The sequence below is a fragment of the Poecilia latipinna genome, unplaced genomic scaffold, assembly GCF_001443285.1.
Source record: "Poecilia latipinna isolate Pla-1442-1.1 unplaced genomic scaffold, P_latipinna-1.0 Scaffold1436, whole genome shotgun sequence".
NCBI lineage: Eukaryota > Metazoa > Chordata > Actinopteri > Cyprinodontiformes > Poeciliidae > Poecilia > Poecilia latipinna.
The window spans coordinates 23,498-42,819 of record NW_015114052.1 but is presented as its reverse complement, the minus strand read 5'-3'; the positions used below and the strand labels follow the sequence as shown (position 1 = coordinate 42,819).

Below are 19,322 nucleotides of genomic sequence, written 5' to 3'. Positions count from 1 at the left end.
CAGGAAAAACAACAGTCTCAGGTTAAACCTCGTCAGACTAGAGCACTGACTCCTGGCAGCACAACTCCAAGCAAGCCTCTGAACACCTCTTTCCTTTTCACACTCAGGAAAAAAAACAAAAAGTACACAAAGATATACAACTTCCTCCAGAAACACACAATCCATTATCTTTTAAACTACCCATAAAAACTTTTGCTTTGTGAAAAAAAATAAATAAATAAAAAATACCCCTGAAAAAGTCTGGATTTCTCTGCTACAACTGCACTTCTCCTTTACAGTACACTCCTTGCTACAATACACACAGTTCGGATGTTCTCACCTGTTGTGAGATTGCGAGTCATCATAAATAAGCTGCTGGACTTGCTTGTGAAGCTGCGGGCCCCGAAAATCCCCCTGGAATTAATGTGGCAGGTGAAAGATGCAGCGCGAGTGTCTCACAGCAGCTGTTCTCCACCAAGAGCAGGGTGAAGTGGAGCCAGCAGAGTGTGGGCTGAAGGGGGAGCTCTTAATCTCCCATTTCTGGTGTCCACAAGAGCTGATGAACAGAAGCATCTCCCTGCCATCATTTTCTCTCCCCCCTCTTTTCACCTCTCGCTCTCTTTCTCAGAATTAATTAAACGTAATCATTTTCAGAAGAATGCAAGCTATGCACCTCCTTCTGAAGAACTCTTATAGGACGGCACCTTATACTGTACATGTTATTGAAAGGCTGTTAATACAGCCGTGGAGTGACGATGAAAGGACGTAAATAGCTAAATCATCACTCAGAATTTATCGTCGGGCAATTCATATAAAATGTCATCATCATGACAACCTGATCTGCAGCAGCTGCTGTATTCAATTTAGCAGGTTGAGATGAGAATTATGGATATTCAATCACTGACTATGTTGTTGTTCGGCAAAAATCCTGAATGTCGGAACCAATGTGCTGACATATGTTTTTGCGTTTTGATCTACATTATGTCCTGAACTTGTTAGTCGTCTTCAGGGGTAAATTCAAGGTGCCTGATTTCTCTGAGAGTTATGCGAAGAGCGTTTTTGCCTTAGTCCTACTGAATGCAGGAAAGCAGGGGACACCAACATGTAGTAGGTCGGTGACAAATGTTAACCTTCAAAGGTGAGCTATAAATAAGCTTAAATCATCAACTACAATTGTGCAAATTAATTGCAACAGTTTCACTCCAGGGTTCTCTTTGGGTGCACCAGCTTCCTACCACATGTCCAAACCTCAGTTTCTCTAAATTTGCCTAAGGTATGACCGCATGAATATTTGCTTCTGTGCAGGTATGTGGCGACCTGTGCTAGCTCCCTCTCCACCCTGTAAGGATGGATTTAAAAATCTAATGGATGGTTAGATTTTTATTTATTTATTTTATTGATTTCTCCTATGTTTATGTGATTTTTATATGTATAATCCTTCCTAACTTCTCAACACATCAGAAAAAAAAAAAATCTGTGCTTTCTGTTTTTTGTTTTATTATTATTGTAGAGAGTAACTTTTCCAAGTTAACCCTTTAACTTATTCCATCTTACCACTTGATCCCTTGACAGCTGTGTCATTAAGTACCTGAAAGCCTGTGATGTTTTCAAGTACTTAATGATGTGACTTCAAGCTGGGTCTCTAGCTGTGGAAAATCACATTGGTTCTTAAAAAAAAAACAACAAAAAAAACACCTAAAAAACTGACTATAGCGCAGACCTGCTTAAACACTTTCATGAGAAAACTCTCACATGCCCATCAGGTAAAGTGAATGGAGAGCTTCCCCCAATGTCTAAAGCGGGGATCCTCTGGTTGTGAGGCACAATGGGGAATCATTGCACTTAAACTTGCTTCTAACTGTGAATAAAGGGAAAGTAAGTGTTTGGCAATAAGATAACTATCACACCATTTAATTAAGTAGGGCTGCTGACTTCATTTCCACACCAGTTGATGCAACAGCAATAAAAGAATCATTGACATCAGAAAGTTATTAGAGCATGGATGAGATATTTCAGAAAAATCTAAAGAATCAAATAAAGCTGCATATGCATGTGGATTACAAGCCAAAGAAGGAGAGAAACAAAAACACAAAAAACAAAATCATTGCTGAACCCAGTTAGTCATTCATGCATCTGCATAAGATACCCACCACAGGCAGTATGAATGCCCTTGAGTGTGCAGAAGGATGTTATATAATTGGAAACGGATATCATGGTTCTCCAGGAGCAGAACCTGCAGCAGCTCGACCCCAGGAGGCAAAAATAATAATAATTGCACAATCTAAACCAAGAAAAAGGAAGCCATATAGGAGATAAGTATTTGGCTGCAGGATTAGTTATAAACAAACACTGCAGCAGCCCAGTTCAGCCGTAACTCCATCCCATTTGGAGGAAAACTATTTTGGCCGTCTTTACAAACAGTTAACACAACGAGCTGCGCTGTGACTCTCGATCATTGCTCTCATTCACTCGTGTTCACCTTCAAACTGCCCAAGGACAAAACCTGCAGTGTGACAGTTTTACAACTCCGGATGATGCCAAGTCATCGTGCTACGCACATGTGTGGTTTAAAATAAAATAAGCAAGCTTGTAATCATTCAGCAAAAATGAAGGGTAAACAAGTCCAATGCAGCAAACAAGCAGGGGCACAGACTTGCCAGTGGCTAAGTCTCCTATCAGACAAAGGGTTTGGCAGAAATTGAAAGAACTCCCCCCTTATCAACATTCAACTCACACAATTCTGACTCTGCACATTTCATTGCAGTCACAATCGCCTGTTAGGCCATGTTGTTCCACACCATAACTAAGGAAACAGTTTATTGTATTCTACTAAATGTAAGAGAGACCTGATTAAAATCAGCACTGAGCATGCTAGGAAGCAGAAACCAATAACTACTTGCAATAAATGGCTGATATTGATATGCAACATACCACACTCGGAAAAAAAGTCTTTTTGCCTTCTATCTTTTGAACTAAGGGATTATTGTTCAAAATCACTTGGTGCAATGTCCCACATTCATTAAAATAAAATTCATTTGTAACAAGCAATTTGAAACAATTCTTTAAAAATGTTTTATTTTAAGGTTAATCTAAAAAAAAATATATATATAAAACTTTCACGACCATTTAACCCACCATTCAGAAAGGGAAGTAAATCAATGAAAAGACTCTGCAGTTTTAAGTTAATCACAAAGACAGATTCAGGCTGCATCCAACTCAATGAATACTGATTGCTTAGCAGCAATCACAAATCATATTTACTCATCTCTTCAAACTGACTAGCATGAATTGTCAAGGTTTAAGTAGGAAATTAGGCAGGTAGACGAGTCGTATGTAAATAAATCAGTTCTCTTGCATAAAAAAAGCTCATTCAATCAAAGTCAATGTCCAACAGTTGTATCACGGGTTTAACTCCAGATGTTGAAGGAAATGTCTTTAGCGTAAAGAATCCACATGACAACCGCTTCTAGATTTTAAAACCAAATTTACGGAGCGCAATTTTAAGCGCAATCTACGTGATATTTTAGAGGCTGTAAAACTAATAATGCAGCAAGCAATATCCACCTCAACTTAAACTATTTATGTATAACCAATTTCATCAACTCATTGACATTTATCAACTCATTGATCATTTATATTATTTCACAAAGAAGTAGTAGAGAAACCAGTAGAAAAGCAGCTTTAGAACTGAAATGAACTCTTTTAGAATGTTCCAGTGGACATGACAGTAATAGTAAGTTGGAAGATAACCACCACAGTTTTCTTTGACATTGTTCCAGCGCTATAAAATCCCTTTAATATAATGGCAGACAAAGTAACAGACTGTCTAAAGTTCTGAATAAAATCAAGCCAAGTTTATTTAGTACATTTCAACAAGGCAGTTTGCATGTACAGTTTGTACACCAGATAAACACAATGCAGTAACCAGTTATGAAACAATAAACAATGCATTTTTTTTTCCAAAAGCCAGCATCAAAATCAGACTGTAATCTCTCTGTACATGTGTACAGAGACAAACAGTAAATTCCAATTCCAATTAATTTTAGTCGAATGGAAAATCACATACTAACCTGTACCTGCAGAGAATCAGCACAGTATTTAATGCAACCCCAGATGATGTCCTTGTTAAAGCTCGCTCCCTTTAATGGGCACATTATCAAAACAGTTCATCAGCTGTTTAGAGAATAATCTAATAAGAACACCATTGCATATTCAATTACTCTAAACATGTGAAAAAATGAAGCGATTCTGATCAGGCAGTTAGCTAACTTATTTAGCTAACCACAAAACAACAAAATGAGAAAAGCCAAATCAATATTTACCCAATTTTATCAGCTCATCACTGATCGCAGATTAAAGGTGTTCTGCTGTCGTTTACCTAGTCACACACGTACATTTTACACACTCTCTCAGAGGACTGACTCAAGACTTTTCTTAAACGTCTGAGACTCTGTCACATTAGATTATTAGGACCAAAGGCCGCTTTATATTTAAAAGCCACAAAATATTGAGAATTGCCGACCTTCAGCCTCTATTTAACATTAAGCAACTAGTATCCAAGAATGCAGATGAGATGGAGCTGTAAATGGGTGGCACACATTAAAACAATAAATGTGAATTGAATCAGATCTAGGTTGCCACAGCAGACATAGCAGGGAAGTGCAAATTTATGTCATCAGGTCAGTAAAAGTGACCTGTTATTCCGAATGCAACATGGTGAAGGATTGCATAAATGTCTCAGAAACATTTCTAATTGTTAAACTTTGGTACAAGGGGAAGGCGTGTTCTGTGAGGCGGCAGCTCAGTTGGAGACTGCAGTGCCGAAAAGGGGCTTTGTAAAAATAGGCAGTGCTTTCTGGCAGCAAATGTTTATGCATCTCTGAATGGCTGCCACAGGAGAGACATGGATGAAAGAATCAAAGCAACACTCCAGGAGTGATTTTGATGAGCAAATAACATTATAACATGATAAAAAGCTCAAATAGTTTATTTTAAACATCACGCCTTTTCACCTCCTTTAAGCAATTTTAGGAAGTGTTAAATTCACGAGTTTTCAATTTACCCTGGGGAAAAAAACCATCAAAACATTGCCAACTGTTACAAGAACCAGAGTCAAATTTAATATTATCTGGATGTGCTTTAGTTATATTACACTTTTTTTTTTTACATATTTTTCTAGTTATACATATTTAATTTTTATTCCGCTGAAACTAGCAAGACCAATGGAGGGTTTACTTGTGCACAAGTTTAAGCAACAATCTTTCTAATCTGAAATGATTACAATTAAATTTTACATTGTAATGACTACAACATTGCACTGTATAATCCGTAAGGACATAATCAATAAAAACTGATTGCAACATTTTCCAAAGATGTCTATTGTCTGTTACGTGTGTGTGCTTCATCACTGCAAACAGAGGTTTACAGCAGCCAGGGAGGATTGTTGCAGTAGCAAAGACAACCTACTTGTCAAAACATGTTGAATTTGGGGTCAAGGCAAACGATCGTAGGTCAGATGGAGGCCAGGCAGTGCCTTCTCTCTAAACACCCAAGGGCCTGACACTGACAAAGCGTATTAGCAGATCAAACAAAGAGAAAATCTCCCTCATTAGAAAAATAATTTATGGCAGGATTTTCCAAACCTAAGTAAAAAGTATTTCTGGCCTTAAGACTAATATTAATTATTTTAACATAGAGGCTTTTCAGATAGTTCCAACTAACCACAAAAAAATGTAACTCAAATGAGGCGTAGTCCTTTAGACTACTGTCCTTCAGTGGAATAATACAATTAAAAAGTACAAAAACAAATAAGCCTTGTTAAAAAATCGGAGGACATTTTTCCTCTTATTCCTTGAAACTCCATGTTTCCTTTGAAATCTTTTGAATTACAGCCAATGTTTTATTTTAAGACAGTAGAGGATATGCCAACAACAGCTAATTGCTGTTTCTGGCATATAGTTCTTGCATTTTGCTGCATTTGTCCTTGTTATTTCTGCACACAACACCATCAGAGCAGCCATATTGCATACAGATAGAAAACATTTTCATTCATCAGTCTTTGGTACATGCATATGTACAGGTAAAGTGCCATAAGAAGCCACCAGCTTGTTCTGAATAAGATTATAATGCTGCAGCACAGATGGTGGTATAGTAGTATGTATTTTCTTTGGAATAAATTAGAAAGGTTTGTTTAGATGTTGCAAAATGCTAATGTAAATCAGTGCCAATTATTATTTTGCAAAGAAAACTGCACAAACAAAGAGGAAAATGCGACTTACCTGTGGGGTGTAAATTATTCTCCCATGCAGTTCAACTAAATTTAAGTGAACAAAATCCCACATCTCTGGCATGAAACTGTCTGAAGAAACTAAATGCTTACATACAGTGCACACATTTTCCTCAGAGCACAGAACACAAATTGCATATGTTCATGTTCAGATTATCTATTTGATCTCTAAACCCCGTAATCCGGCAAACATCGAAAATAAATCAGACATCCCCAAAGGACTCAGATGATAAACTGGAGCAAATTGCAGTTGAAACACTGAATGAGGTGCAGAAAATAAAGTTCTTACTTTGCCGTTTTAAAAACAGAAATCCAGTGCTAGATAACACTGCATTACTTCAAGATGAAGATTAAGAGAAGAACCATATTTTTTTTTTTTGTGCTTGTTTTTAATAATACTTTCTACTTTTAGCACTCCCCAATGCAGAAACATGAAATTGCTTAATACCTTGAAGCACAAAACTACAATTTCAAATACTAAAAAGTCTGGTTCCATAATGAAGTATTCGAAAAATGAAGAGGGGACACCCACCCCATCCCCATCCTCCTTTTTGCATTCCTTAACTGTGTGCTACTTATAATGTGAAGAAGCAAAACAAGACAGGCATAGCTCAATGCCATTGTGTTCTTAGGGATTATCCTCACCAGGCTAATCCCCGTTTCCCTGTGCACTGAATGAAAAATAAAAATGTTGCTTGCCAGTAGTTTTATTCAAAAAGACAGAACAGATAAGCAGCTCATGTTGTAAAACATGTCTAAATCCTTTCCACCATCGTGTCAAATCCCACTGTTATGTCACTGCCCTTTGCAGCACACAGAGCCATACACAAAAAGTAATGATGATGATAATTTCTTATAATTGGGTCAGTATTTTTACACAAAAACAAACATGGCTGATTTATAATCAGATCAGTTCATTCCAATGACAACTCGTGTTGTTACAGTTAAACTAGTAATAGAAAGACCAATTGGATTCAAATGTGACATGGATAGACATCAGTAGAATAAAATCTAAGGAACCACTAGACAGTAAAATGACAACAAATGAGTCTAATTTTATACCAAACATAACGTTAATAATACCTAGCTTCCCACTTATTACAAAATAGCATACATCTCACAATACCAAAATGCAGCTTATGGAAGCACAATGACTATAGAACACCATAACCAAAGAAAATAGCTAACATTCAAAAAGGAGTGAGAAGAAGCATAGCTTGTTGTCCTTAACCCCATTAAGGTTGTTAATGCGATAAGGCAGGTGCAAAGTGTTGTTGTTTTTGCTAGAACTATCCACTGCTGAACCCAAAAATCTGTTTTCTGTCAGTGCAATTCAGGAAAAACCCACTCAGTGTGTGTAAAACGTGCCAGTTTACACGCCATGACCCCAAGCCGGAAACAGAGCAGCACATTTTACAGCAACAGCCCAATCTTTTTACCAGCTCAAGCGTGCACAGCTTGTCTATAAGACTTTATCAGCAGAGAATAACAAATAGATCTCTAATCTCTTGTTAAGACAGACAAATGCCTCCCTCTCCACTTACAATCTCTCCTTTGTGAAACATAAAGACTGTGTACGCGTGTGTCAGTGAGAGTGTTGAATCTAGGCTACCTGTGTTCAGATACACCTCAGAGGAAACTCTCCCCTTGTGCTCGTCATTACAGAACCTGAGCACCAAAGACACAGAAACAGATGAAGCGCAGCCACCGAACACACTCCCACTGGGGCTTTACATTACTGTGATGCACATGGAAACAGCAACATGCAGCTATTCCATGACTGCAATGCTGAATGGTGATCGAAACACCTCTGTGCCACACCAAAGATCTGATACACACTACCCCTCAAAATGCAAAAAAAAGAAAAAAACATACTCAAAGTTGTAAAAGCAAAACTTTCCTGTGAATGACCTTTTCTTTAGTATCGTTTCACTGCATAACCTTTTTTTTTTTTTTTCTTAATTTAAAGCCAAAGTCTGAGGCCCACCCATACCTCAAAGGACAGCAGCTATCACATTATCACTTTTACAAGGGAATTAAATGGAGGGATTAAATAAATCATGCTCCACTTGGCCAGGAGAGGGTAACAGAAATTAAAGGCTAATTTTAGCCGTCTGCAGAAAAGCTTGCAGGCGTCGCATCAGTATAGGACAGAGGTGGGGGTGCGAGCGACACACAAGCTCTGAAAACCCCAACTGGCTTTCAGGAAACATCCCTTCCCTGGAATTTCAATCCCACTCACAGGCTGATCTAAATCACAGTGTGGGGAATTTTAAAGGTTATAGCACTCATTTAAAGTGAATACTCGCCCTTTTAACTTGAACCATCTGTGTCATGATTATGCGGATACGTAGGAAGTATCAAGTCTCCCTGGAAATTTGCGGCATGTCTGTAGTTAGGGAGAGGTCACCTCCTCTCTCTCCTGTATTCGCTTATTATCAGCGCACAGTGCCTTTTATGAGTGTCGTTTTTCCAAGATGGAGTGATTCAGATGCTGAGGCAAAGGCATGACCTCTGTGTTAGGTTAGCAATTACAGTAAATGAATCCCAGTAACCTTTAGTTATATTTCACACTGATTAAATAAAAAAAATTAAAAAAATGATCTTGCTTAGGTGAGCTCAGGTAACCTTCACCGAGTAAACACTAAATCAGATGTTCAGAGGACCAGACCAATATCATAGCTGACCATCATACTATCAATGAAAAAGAAAGCTGAACGTAGACCTGCAGGAAAATGACAAGAGGTCAAAAGAATGAACACGACTTGGCTTAATATACTTATAGCTATAGATGTGCTGCAGGAAAAACAGTATTGATGGGAGCTGGCCCAAATGGTCATCCATCAATTGCTGATTACAGGTGAAATTTTGCAGTATGGCGTTCCCAGTTCTCTGCCTGTGAGGCTGAGAGAACAGCAGGAGGGCTCACCGATGGGGGAGAATACGCACGAATGATAAATTGGCTAAGTAACCTTATCGCTTCAGCTGACAACAAGACGCTGCCAGAATGTTAATAGGCTTTGTATGTTTTGCATGTTTATGTGTATCTTTTTCACCTCATAACCTAAAGAGTTTACATATTTGACAGAAGAATCGTTATATAAATGGTCCAAAGATGGAATATATAATGGTTGGGTTTATTTCAAATGATGCTAGAGCTTAGCATGCAAATGGATACAAGAAGAAAAATATGTTAGCTTTATCTTTAAGGGAGCTGAAATTGAGCATGTTCCAGGGATAAAAAGGCAACTCAACCAGTTAATACCAGTGTATTAACCAGATAATACCAGTGTATTAACCAGATAATACCAGTGAGAAATGTGATCATTCATCAAGCAGTGCTACAGGGTTCTGGCAGGAGAATAACCTTCAGTTTTTACATGCGACCCGTCATGGGCAGCAATGCATCAGTGAAGAACCAAAATCAACTAAAATAGGCTCAGGATCAATTCACCACTTTGTCAATTAATACCCCCATATTGAACAGGAAGAAGTAGCAAAACATAGGTGAAAAACAGTGGCAAAAATTGGCAAAGGAGCAAACTACCACTTGAATCTCTCTGTATGGGTACACGCGCATGGCAAATTGATAAAATTATTTTACTGTACTTTATCTTTTACTGAAAAAAATACATAACCATGAGGGTGCTGTGGTGGCACAGGGGAAACGCACAACCCATGTACTGAGGCCTTAGTCCTCATGCCGGTGGTCGCAGGTTCAAGTCCCAGCCTGGTGACACTTGCCGCATGTCTTCCCCATCTCTCATTACCCTCTTTCCTGTCAAACTACTTTCAAATAAAGGCCACTAGAGCCAACAAAACCTTTAAAAACAAACATAACCATGAGATTTTTCAGTGAGCACATTTGTTTTCGGAACCCAGACGAACATTTTCTCAAAGAATCTAAGGAACACACGGTGGCTCGTAAAAATGTTGAGGTGCTGGTAAAAAGTTTATTTCCAGTTGCAGTGGCTGGTGCACAAACTTTTCATTTCCATCCCTTGACTCAATTCAAATGTACATCATATGGATAATGTGCAGAAGATGTAGAAAGTGCAAGTATCAATAACCTATGTGCATCTCTCTGTGTGTGTATGGAGGATGTGGTGAGGGTTGTTGCTGACTTCTAGCATCAAGAAGATTGCAATGCGGTCCCATATTAAGAGGCACATTCCTTTGAAAGCTGTCTCCCTGGTTTACTCAGATAAGGGAAGTACTGCATCGACCCTCTGCAACAGACCGTTCTGGCTGCAGATGCATCCCTCACTAACCATTGTAACCTTAGAGATCATAGTTGTGCTTACATCAACACACATATCAGTGTCCTGGGATTGTGAGGCACTGCAGTGAGCTGCTCTCCTCTCATTCCTGAAAGGACAGCTTGCTTGGTACACACCGATAAACTCTCTGCAGGCGACAGAGAGAAACAGCAGCCTTCATTTGTTGTTGCAACAACAAATGAGGGATACATTTCAGCATGCATGTCAATGCTCCCTCCAGCAGACAATCCGCATACAGCCACTTTAACGGCATGCAAGCCAAAGCACTTTTTTTTTACCCCATAACTGCTGGACAGCTTCAGCAGACATTTCCTGAGCGTTTCAGTTGCACTACAGTCCTGCATATGTGTTAGCAGAGGGGCTGGGATACACACCTGCGAGTCGCCCCGCACTCTGGCCGCCTCTTGTAAGGGGCGTGGGAGCTCGATTGTCCTGGCTTGCCCAGCATGTTAGCTGCAGGTCTGCTATTTGCCGTGTTGTGCTCGTCTCTGTGGTGCTTGAGTGTGTGTGTGTGCACTTCTCCCAGCTGGTAGTGCTGCTGATGCTGACGTCCTCTGCTGTGCTCCGTGGCGTCAATTCATTCAAAACAACCCGCTTCCCGCCTCTCCTGTGTTGTGGAGCTAAAAATACACACAATCGCCAAACTGTCCCTCCTCTCCGAGAGCCGCATACACTAGTGATTGGGGGTTTTATGGCCACTCAACTACGCAGATCGATCTTGGATGAAGTTCAAAAGCACAAATAGAAAAAAAATAAATCACTAACCTTAATCTATAAGATAATATTTAAATGTCTATCCCCTTCTAGTAATTGTATTCTTTCTCTCCTTACTCCTACTTCTGTAATGCGTCCCTCAGCGGAGCTCTGCTGTGTGTGCACCTCCCTGAACTGGACACTCTCTCTGCTTCATTCCCTCTGCAGCTATGCGGGAAATCCACAGCAGAAACTCAGGGAACAAGGAGGAGGAAAGGAAGTAAAGTAGGAAGGAATGCAGGAATAACTTAAGTTATGAGTGTTAAACTTTTCTATCTTTAACAGCTGATATTTTGGATAATAGATGTATTTTCTGTACACTGCTTAGCTTTCCTTTCAAAAAATGTGGGTGAAAATTAGTTTGAATGCAACATGGGTTTTTCTGTTCCTTTTTCACATTACACAGCAGAGCTCTGCTATCCAAGAGGATCTCTGTAAACAGCTTAAACAGGAAATGCTGCCAGATTCATCCAAATGAGATGAACAGAGGAGTGTCCAAGTCAGAAACACACACACACACACAAAAAAAAAACATGAGAAATGGAAGTGAGTGCTGGGTTATGACCCAACAGCTGAGGAGACTGATGACTCCGTCATGCCACAATCAGCTGATATGGGAAGCTCTGCCATAGATGAAAAATGTCTTCCACAACCTCTCAGGACTCAGGGAGTTCAGATTAAAGTGACAATACCTGCATTCACACACATGCACAGGAAGGGAGGGAGGGGTACATCCATCTGCTGGTGCCCTGGTCCTGCGTTGCCCTCAGCAAACTTCCATCCTCTGCTGCTCCTTCTCATCCATCTTCGCCACGCCCTCCCTCACATCTCGTTAACATACCTCAGGAGTCGCGGCTCTCACACAGCAAGTAAAAACCTCGTCAGCATTGTGATCACGGCACCGGTCTGACAGATCACTGTGCTTAATTGCCATTTGAACTGCACGTTATTCATCTGTTGTGATTATTTTAACTATATGAAAAAAGGAAATGTGATTAAAAACAAAAGATTATCTTAAACAGGCGTAAATCATACGTAACGTAGAAGCAGTTATGATTCCTCTGGAAAACAATGATCTACAAAGGGATTAAAGAAAAAGACTTTGGGGTAATATTTTCCTGTTTTCACAAGCCGCTATAGGATTTTAGCTGTATATTGTTGCAATTTTAAACTTATTTTTATAAAACTTTTTTTTATTTTTTAAGTCCACCATACATTATCTGGATGTGATTCAATGTGGCTGCAAATCCTCCAATTTCAGTTGAATAACAGCAGCTTAATGAGAATCTGCAGTGAAATGATCTTATACATTATGGACTGTTATGGGTTTTGTTACGAAGCTAAATATCACAACACATGCTACTCTAGACTTGTTTTCATAAATCAAAATAGAAATGGCATTTTGGAATGGGGACTGTTCACAGTGATCAATCGCCCAAATTTCACTAATCCTACATAAAATCTAATCAGATTAGATAATTAAGTGTAAAACGATTTACAACGCTGGCAGATTTAGGTTTAAAGTTTCTCCTGGCAGGTAGTAATATGAAGGTTGCAGACTATACCAGCCAAAGTTTAGACTTGACTGAGAGTGTGTGTAGGGAGCTCTACATCAGGGTAATGACAAGGAGGACTTCCAACTCGAGAACTTGGAGATCATCCCCAAAAATTAATTTTTCAGATTCCAACGGAAAGATGCAAGAAGCTAGTCAGCAGTAAAGAGTTTGATTGCTCTATTGCCAAAACAGACTTTTCAATTGGTTATTTAAAAAAGAACTACATCATTTTGTACATGCCATTTCTTAAATAACGTGTAAAAAAAAGCCCAGATAAACTATTTTGTTCAAAATCAAAACTCCTTTTAAATGGTTTTGTTTTCTTTTCTTTTCTTTTTGTGAGAGATTCCTTTCAGAATCAAGCTTCCTGATTAAATAATAATAGTTTTAAATCTAAATCTGCGGGGGACATAAATAATTTCGAGTTCAACAGTACCTTTATCTGTGGTAAAAATAAGTACAATGCAATAAATTATAAAACCTTGTGCAAACTTTGACTTCTATTTATATGCTACTTAGTCCAAATTTTATCATTTCACTTTCAACTCCCTCATGCATCAAAGCAAAATATATTACTAATTAATCCAATGACTTCTTTGCAATTACTTTTTAAAGATTTGATATTGCATCAAAACAGTTGAATATTGCATAAAAGTGCAATATTTCTAGTCAGCCATTTCAGATTGTGAAAAATATACTATACAGAATCATCACACATATAGTGACATATTCCAAGCCTTTGTCTGTCCAGTAATCAAACGTTTCAGAAAATTAGAATGTTGTTAAAAAAGGTCATTACTGGAAAGTCGTTGTCATACTCTAATCAGATAATTAACTCAAAACACCTGCAAAGATTCCAGAGCCTTTAAACGTCTCACTCTGTGTTAGTAGTAGGCTGCACCAGTGATTCCCAAAGCTGGTCCTCAAGACACATGATTTAGATGTTTCTCTGTTTTAACATAACTGACTCAGAAGACAGCGGTTCAGTAAAATCCTGTTAATCAGCCATCAGTTGAAACAAAGTGTTACATGTGAAACAATAAAATGCCAATTTAATAAAAAAATTCTTAGCACAGCAACATACATCTCATTCTTCTGTAGGAAGACGCCCAGAAATACTGTGACTACTGTGTGTCTACTTTAAATGGATAAAATCAGAAGTGCAAATAAAGAGTTATGTACAACAGCTGTCTCTGTAAGTGTGGCCAAATTGAATTTTGAGACTGAGGTCGGTGAAAAACATTTTAAGTTGGACTGGGAAAAATCACAATTTCTGACCACAAGTTGAGCTCCACAATAGTGTAAATACAAAACCAACTTTCTTCACACCCACAACACACTGACGTTATGAAGCAAACTCCATTTATACCAGTAAATGTGAACTGTCTTAGGCAGTGCTGGATGCTGAAAACTTTCTTCATGTTTAACTACTGTATTTGCACTACATTTTGCAATTATACGCATTCACTTAAATTTGTTTTCACTTTACTAGTAACATTTGTATCTTTAAAACTGCCTAAAAGTTAAAGGTGTTGATACAAGCAAAACATGAATGTAAATTCTTAAAGTGACAGTACAAAAGCGTCTAACTGCTGTTACGAAATAATGACAAAACACCAAAGGAATATTACTAATGTGTAAATGAAAAGACATTGAAGGAACTAATATTTCAAATGCAGAACACAGATACATAGCATAACTTTAGTAAAATGGCTCTTGAACTGGCTAGCTTCTATGAGGATAGCATAGCAGCTGTCTGAGTCTTCAGCCACCTTCTTTTCATAGCTAATAGTAAAATTGTAAAATCTTTTGTCAGTACATGTTAGTACTCACCAGTCAATGAAAAAACTGAGATGACAGGGTCCATTTCTAAGTGCCCGTATCTGTTCCCGACAATAAGGAGTGTTTCTTTTAGCTTGCTTTACGCATTGAAAGTGAATCAGCTTGATGAGTGTGCTGGAAAGGCCACAGAGAGGAGTGTCAGAGAAGAAGATCTGCTGTTTCAGCCCTATCTCCCTCTTAACTCTTGACAAGACAGAGACACTCCCAACACGTACAAAACCCAGTTCTACCTAGCTAGTACGGAGAGAAAAAACAGAACGTCGGACACTGGAAACCGAGGAAAACGGGAAGGACCAAACCTCCCCCTGTCTTCGGCTGCCATAGATGAGTAGTAATCACCTCGCTGCGTTGTCCAGAAAAGTGCTGACCTTGGTCTCTGACTGCAACCAGAGCCCTCTGATTCACCCCGAGTCAACTTTATCAGATCCCATCCAGACGGCCAGTGGGAACGAGGGATAAAGGATGGAGAGAAAAACTGAGTGGCAGCTCGAGCTGCTGGAAGGACGGTTCGATAATCCACAGACAGACCTTTAGGTAGAAGCAGGGGGATGGATGAAGGTGGTGTAGGTCGGTTCGATAGACAGTCAAGTCACTGCTGCCACCCTTGAACATTATATATCTATATCTGTCTTATCTATCATATCTTTCTATATCAATCTTTCTAAAGGCCACATGCCAGGGATCCTGACTTCAGCCTTAACGCTTATGACATAGCCTATATCTCATACTTCAGGTCAGAGGAATACAGGGGTTAATCACTATATTTACATCTCAAATTATTTTCAGGCAAGAATCCCTGAAAAGATAAAACCATGTAAAAGGATATTAGATATTGCTAAAAAGAAATGGCATGTTGAAAATTATGTAGACGATTCTCAATAATCAGTGCAAAAAACTTGTATTCATACAATCCATTTTAAGATTGCTGACCATAATCAGTCAGCAATCAGTTTATTTAATGTTTCTACCTGTATTTTGATGACAGTGGCCTTCTTGCCATTACCCTAATGTTTAGCTCTCTTCACATGGTCCTCTATCAGATTCAAGTCGGGGCTCTGACTGGGCCATTTCCAACATATTTATATTAGTGAATAATCAATAAATCTGAGCTTAACTGTATAGTAACCCTTAAAAGGGAGAGAACGCTAAAGCATTCTGATAAAATACTAATAGACATCTTGTAGAATTAATTATTTGCCATGAAAACATATGGTACACAGCATGCTCTTCTAGTGGCTACAAAAAGAGAAGTGCCTCTCTCATGTACAACTCTGCAAAATTTAACCATGCCCAGTAGACAGAGAGTACACCGTCACTAACACCAGGTTTAATTTTACTTTTCAGATTTAAGACCAGTGATGGATCGATGAGAGTTATGCAAAATGTGCAAAGTTGCCATCTAATGTATATTGGAATGAGACGCAGTTAGCGATGGGCTGTATATTTGCAAAGAAGATTACACTTGATAGATCCGCAAGGAATAACACAGCTGTGTGGTCAGTGTGTTCAATAATGCTGCAGAGAGTGAAATTGCATTTGACCATCACATCTGTGCCGACTTGAGTTGGCCAGAACAATGTATTCATTTATCTTATTCACACTCAATATTCCATTAATGGTGATAGCAAAATGCAATTAAGTGATACTGAGAGAGACATTTTTGGAGCTTATTTATTCTGTTAATTAGCTGCTGAATATAAGTTTGTGAAGTGATGACAGTGTTTTAGCATCCAAGAATGTACAAAGCCCATGTACTGCAGATTTTAATCTTTAAGAAGATTTATTAGGAGATATGCAATCTGTTGCTTTCTTTTCTGCTTTAATCAGTTTAGAACTGTGGAGAACTAAATAGTGTTTTTGTTCTGTATGCATTCGAATCAGCAACTGAGGTGATTTTCCCGCCAACTCACTGCTGCATTTTCATTCTAACCCAGGATTGGTAATCAAACACTGATTAGATATGTACTTTGTGAATAAGTGCATATCTCTCTCACACTTAAATTTGATTGGGCTAAGGAGACTATTTACTTGCTTGCAGTTTGCCATTTGGCAGCTTGATGTCACTAAAGTCTACACATATTTTGAAATATACATGGTGAACAGTAAAAGAATAATTTCTGATAGAAGAGTTATTAATTTAGGTGAATAACATTAGCATGTACAAAAAACAACATATTCAATGAGGATTAGAGACAAAGTTGGCTAATTCTTTGTTGATTTAGGAAAGTTCATAGTAATAATAATAATAATAATAATAAAATAATAGTTATTTTGTTTGTGTTTTACAGTTAGGTATTTGTCACTCTGTTACATTGCCCAAAAAGAAAAAAGAAAAACAAAAAAAACAGTAACAGTGTTGATTTCACTCTTCAGAAATATGATATCACCATCACTTGCTTTTTCAGATTGGACTTTGGACCATAATTCACACAATGTGCTATGCATGACTTTTTTCTTCTTTACACCTTCTTGAAGCTGTCACAGCTACCTAACATTAATTCAAAATGTGTTTCAGTACTAACCACTGTCAACAGACCCTGGGTGCAACTCCACTGATCAAATGGTCTTCCTGATTCTTCACAGGCATTCCCACAGTTCAGAAACACCAAAGGAAAGTCACTGTGCTACTTTTGATGCATGAAAATTTATTTCTCAGTGACGGATGGCTCTCTAGAGTCTAGCCCAAAGTCGATCTCGGTGACCCTTTTTGGAAAAAAAAAAAAAAAAAGAGTGTAGTATAAACATATTTATAGTTATTGAGGTAAATGCAACAACCAGGTTCCAAATTGAATTCTAGTTTTAACAGATCTGATTTTGATCGATTACAAAGTTGTTTTTATAAGTACAAAAAAATGGCATAAAAGTGGCAAAAAGTGGTGCAGATTCCTTTATGTGGGTAGTAGTTTTGATACCAACAGAAACATTATCCCAATTTCGCACTACAGTAAATGTTTTTTTTGTTTTTTTTTAGTTTTATGTGATTTTTTTTTTTTTTACTAAACTCAAGAGCTCCAAGGAGGATATTTGTGGAATTAGGCACCGCTTTGTGACAGTCATTTGGGCATGTAGGCTGCCCAAATGACTGTCACGGGAGATTCAAGTATTTCTCAAACATGCACGGCATCAAATCGACACTCCAGGTATGTTTTTGATGAGGGAATAACAATATAACATGATATAAAGCTCAATAATGTCAATTTTCCATAATACCCTTCCCTCCTCCATTAATTTGGGGTAAGGGGTCTGATTTCTGAGCCACACATGGACAGGGAGAGCATGCAAATTTCATCCAGAAAGAGAGAGACAGCATATTTTTAACTTATTGTTATTGAACATTTCAGCACTGGTTATACAGGAAAAAAGAAAACAAAGGTGCAGTATTTCGCTCCAGATAATGATTTCTTTTGCATGTCATGGGTTAATACAACCATGAAATATTTTTATCCACAATAATAAACTGTATTGATATGTTGCCTATGTCATTTTTTGATGGCATCCATCTAGCACTTTTGTGGGAACAAACAAATTATATTTCCATCCTAAAGGGCAGATGAGAGAGAGAGGAGTGAAACCCGCTTCATTCTGCAGTGGCTCCCATCCCACTAAGATTCTGACAGAATGCGGCAGAAACAACTTCTGTCAAAAATCTATAAAAGAAAGAGTCAACAAACTCTGTCTTTCTGAAAGATAACTGAATCATTTTAAGTACAAAGATTGGCTCATAAACATCAAGACTGTGAGAAATGCCAACTAAAGCTAAATAAATACAATTTCCTATAATATATAAGTTGCATTTTTTTTTTATGATTCATCTACAGATGAATTCAGATTTGTTGTACATTATTGCATCAAATTATTTCCAAGCAAACACTAAGCTTGAACCTAAATTTTACTTAGTAAAATGTCTGCAATTACCTTTCCTCAGCCTGCCTCTTCTCCTCCAAACTGTGGGGCTGCACCTCTGTCTCGTGATCAGCCGACCTGATCCCCAAACCCAGAGGCATGCAACTGAAGCAGCTGGTCCCCATCCTAGCTCGGGCATCTCCCCTGCTCTGTCTCCACTCTGACTCCTGCAGCTCCAGCTCTGACTTTCTTAACCTGCCTTGGCCATACAGACAGCGACTGACTCATCACAAAGAACGCATGTCATCACACAGAGCGCACATCAGGCCCACAGCTCTTAATGTAAACACTAAGTCATTCATTGCCATTTCCTGGACTAAATACTGCATGTCATGACAAGGCCTGATGGAAAGCTTCCCGCCTATCCTGCAGAACAAACTTCTGCTGTACCAGACACTAAATCTGCTCTTTGTTTTCTCTCTTTGAAGGCCTGAACAGGACAGTGCATTATTTAATCTTCATAATAACTCACTCTGGACATGGCGGTGACAACACGGCGCTGCTTATTAACATCGTGACCCCAAGGGAGGGTTCATACTGCCTCAGAAAACAAAAGGAATAAAGAGAGATCTTCAAATGTGAAACATTATTGGGATTTGATGTATAATATAAAAAGATAATGATCATTATCTTCATATATATATATATATATATATATATATATATATATATATATATATATATTTTTTTTTTTTTTTTTTTTTTTCCCAACAAGCAGGGTTC

At 38.3% G+C, this 19,322-nt stretch overlaps 1 protein-coding gene across 9 annotated transcripts in view; it reads right to left on the bottom strand.

Moving 5' to 3' along the window:
* The window catches only part of LOC106962587 (pleckstrin homology domain-containing family A member 7-like), an 86,139-nt gene that overhangs the window by 57,171 nt on the left and 9,646 nt on the right, over positions 1–19,322 (bottom strand). The window contains exon 1 of one of the 9 annotated variants that reach the window (XM_015057082.1): positions 18,612–18,790. The exons of 7 other annotated variants lie outside the window; for them this stretch is intronic. In XM_015057082.1, the coding sequence (XP_014912568.1) occupies positions 18,612–18,724 (113 nt within the window). In that variant the 5' untranslated portion in view covers positions 18,725–18,790. Of the gene's footprint in view, positions 1–10,919; positions 11,302–18,611; positions 18,791–19,322 lie in introns of those variants that run through there. One more of the 9 variants, XM_015057085.1, reaches the window with a different exon arrangement.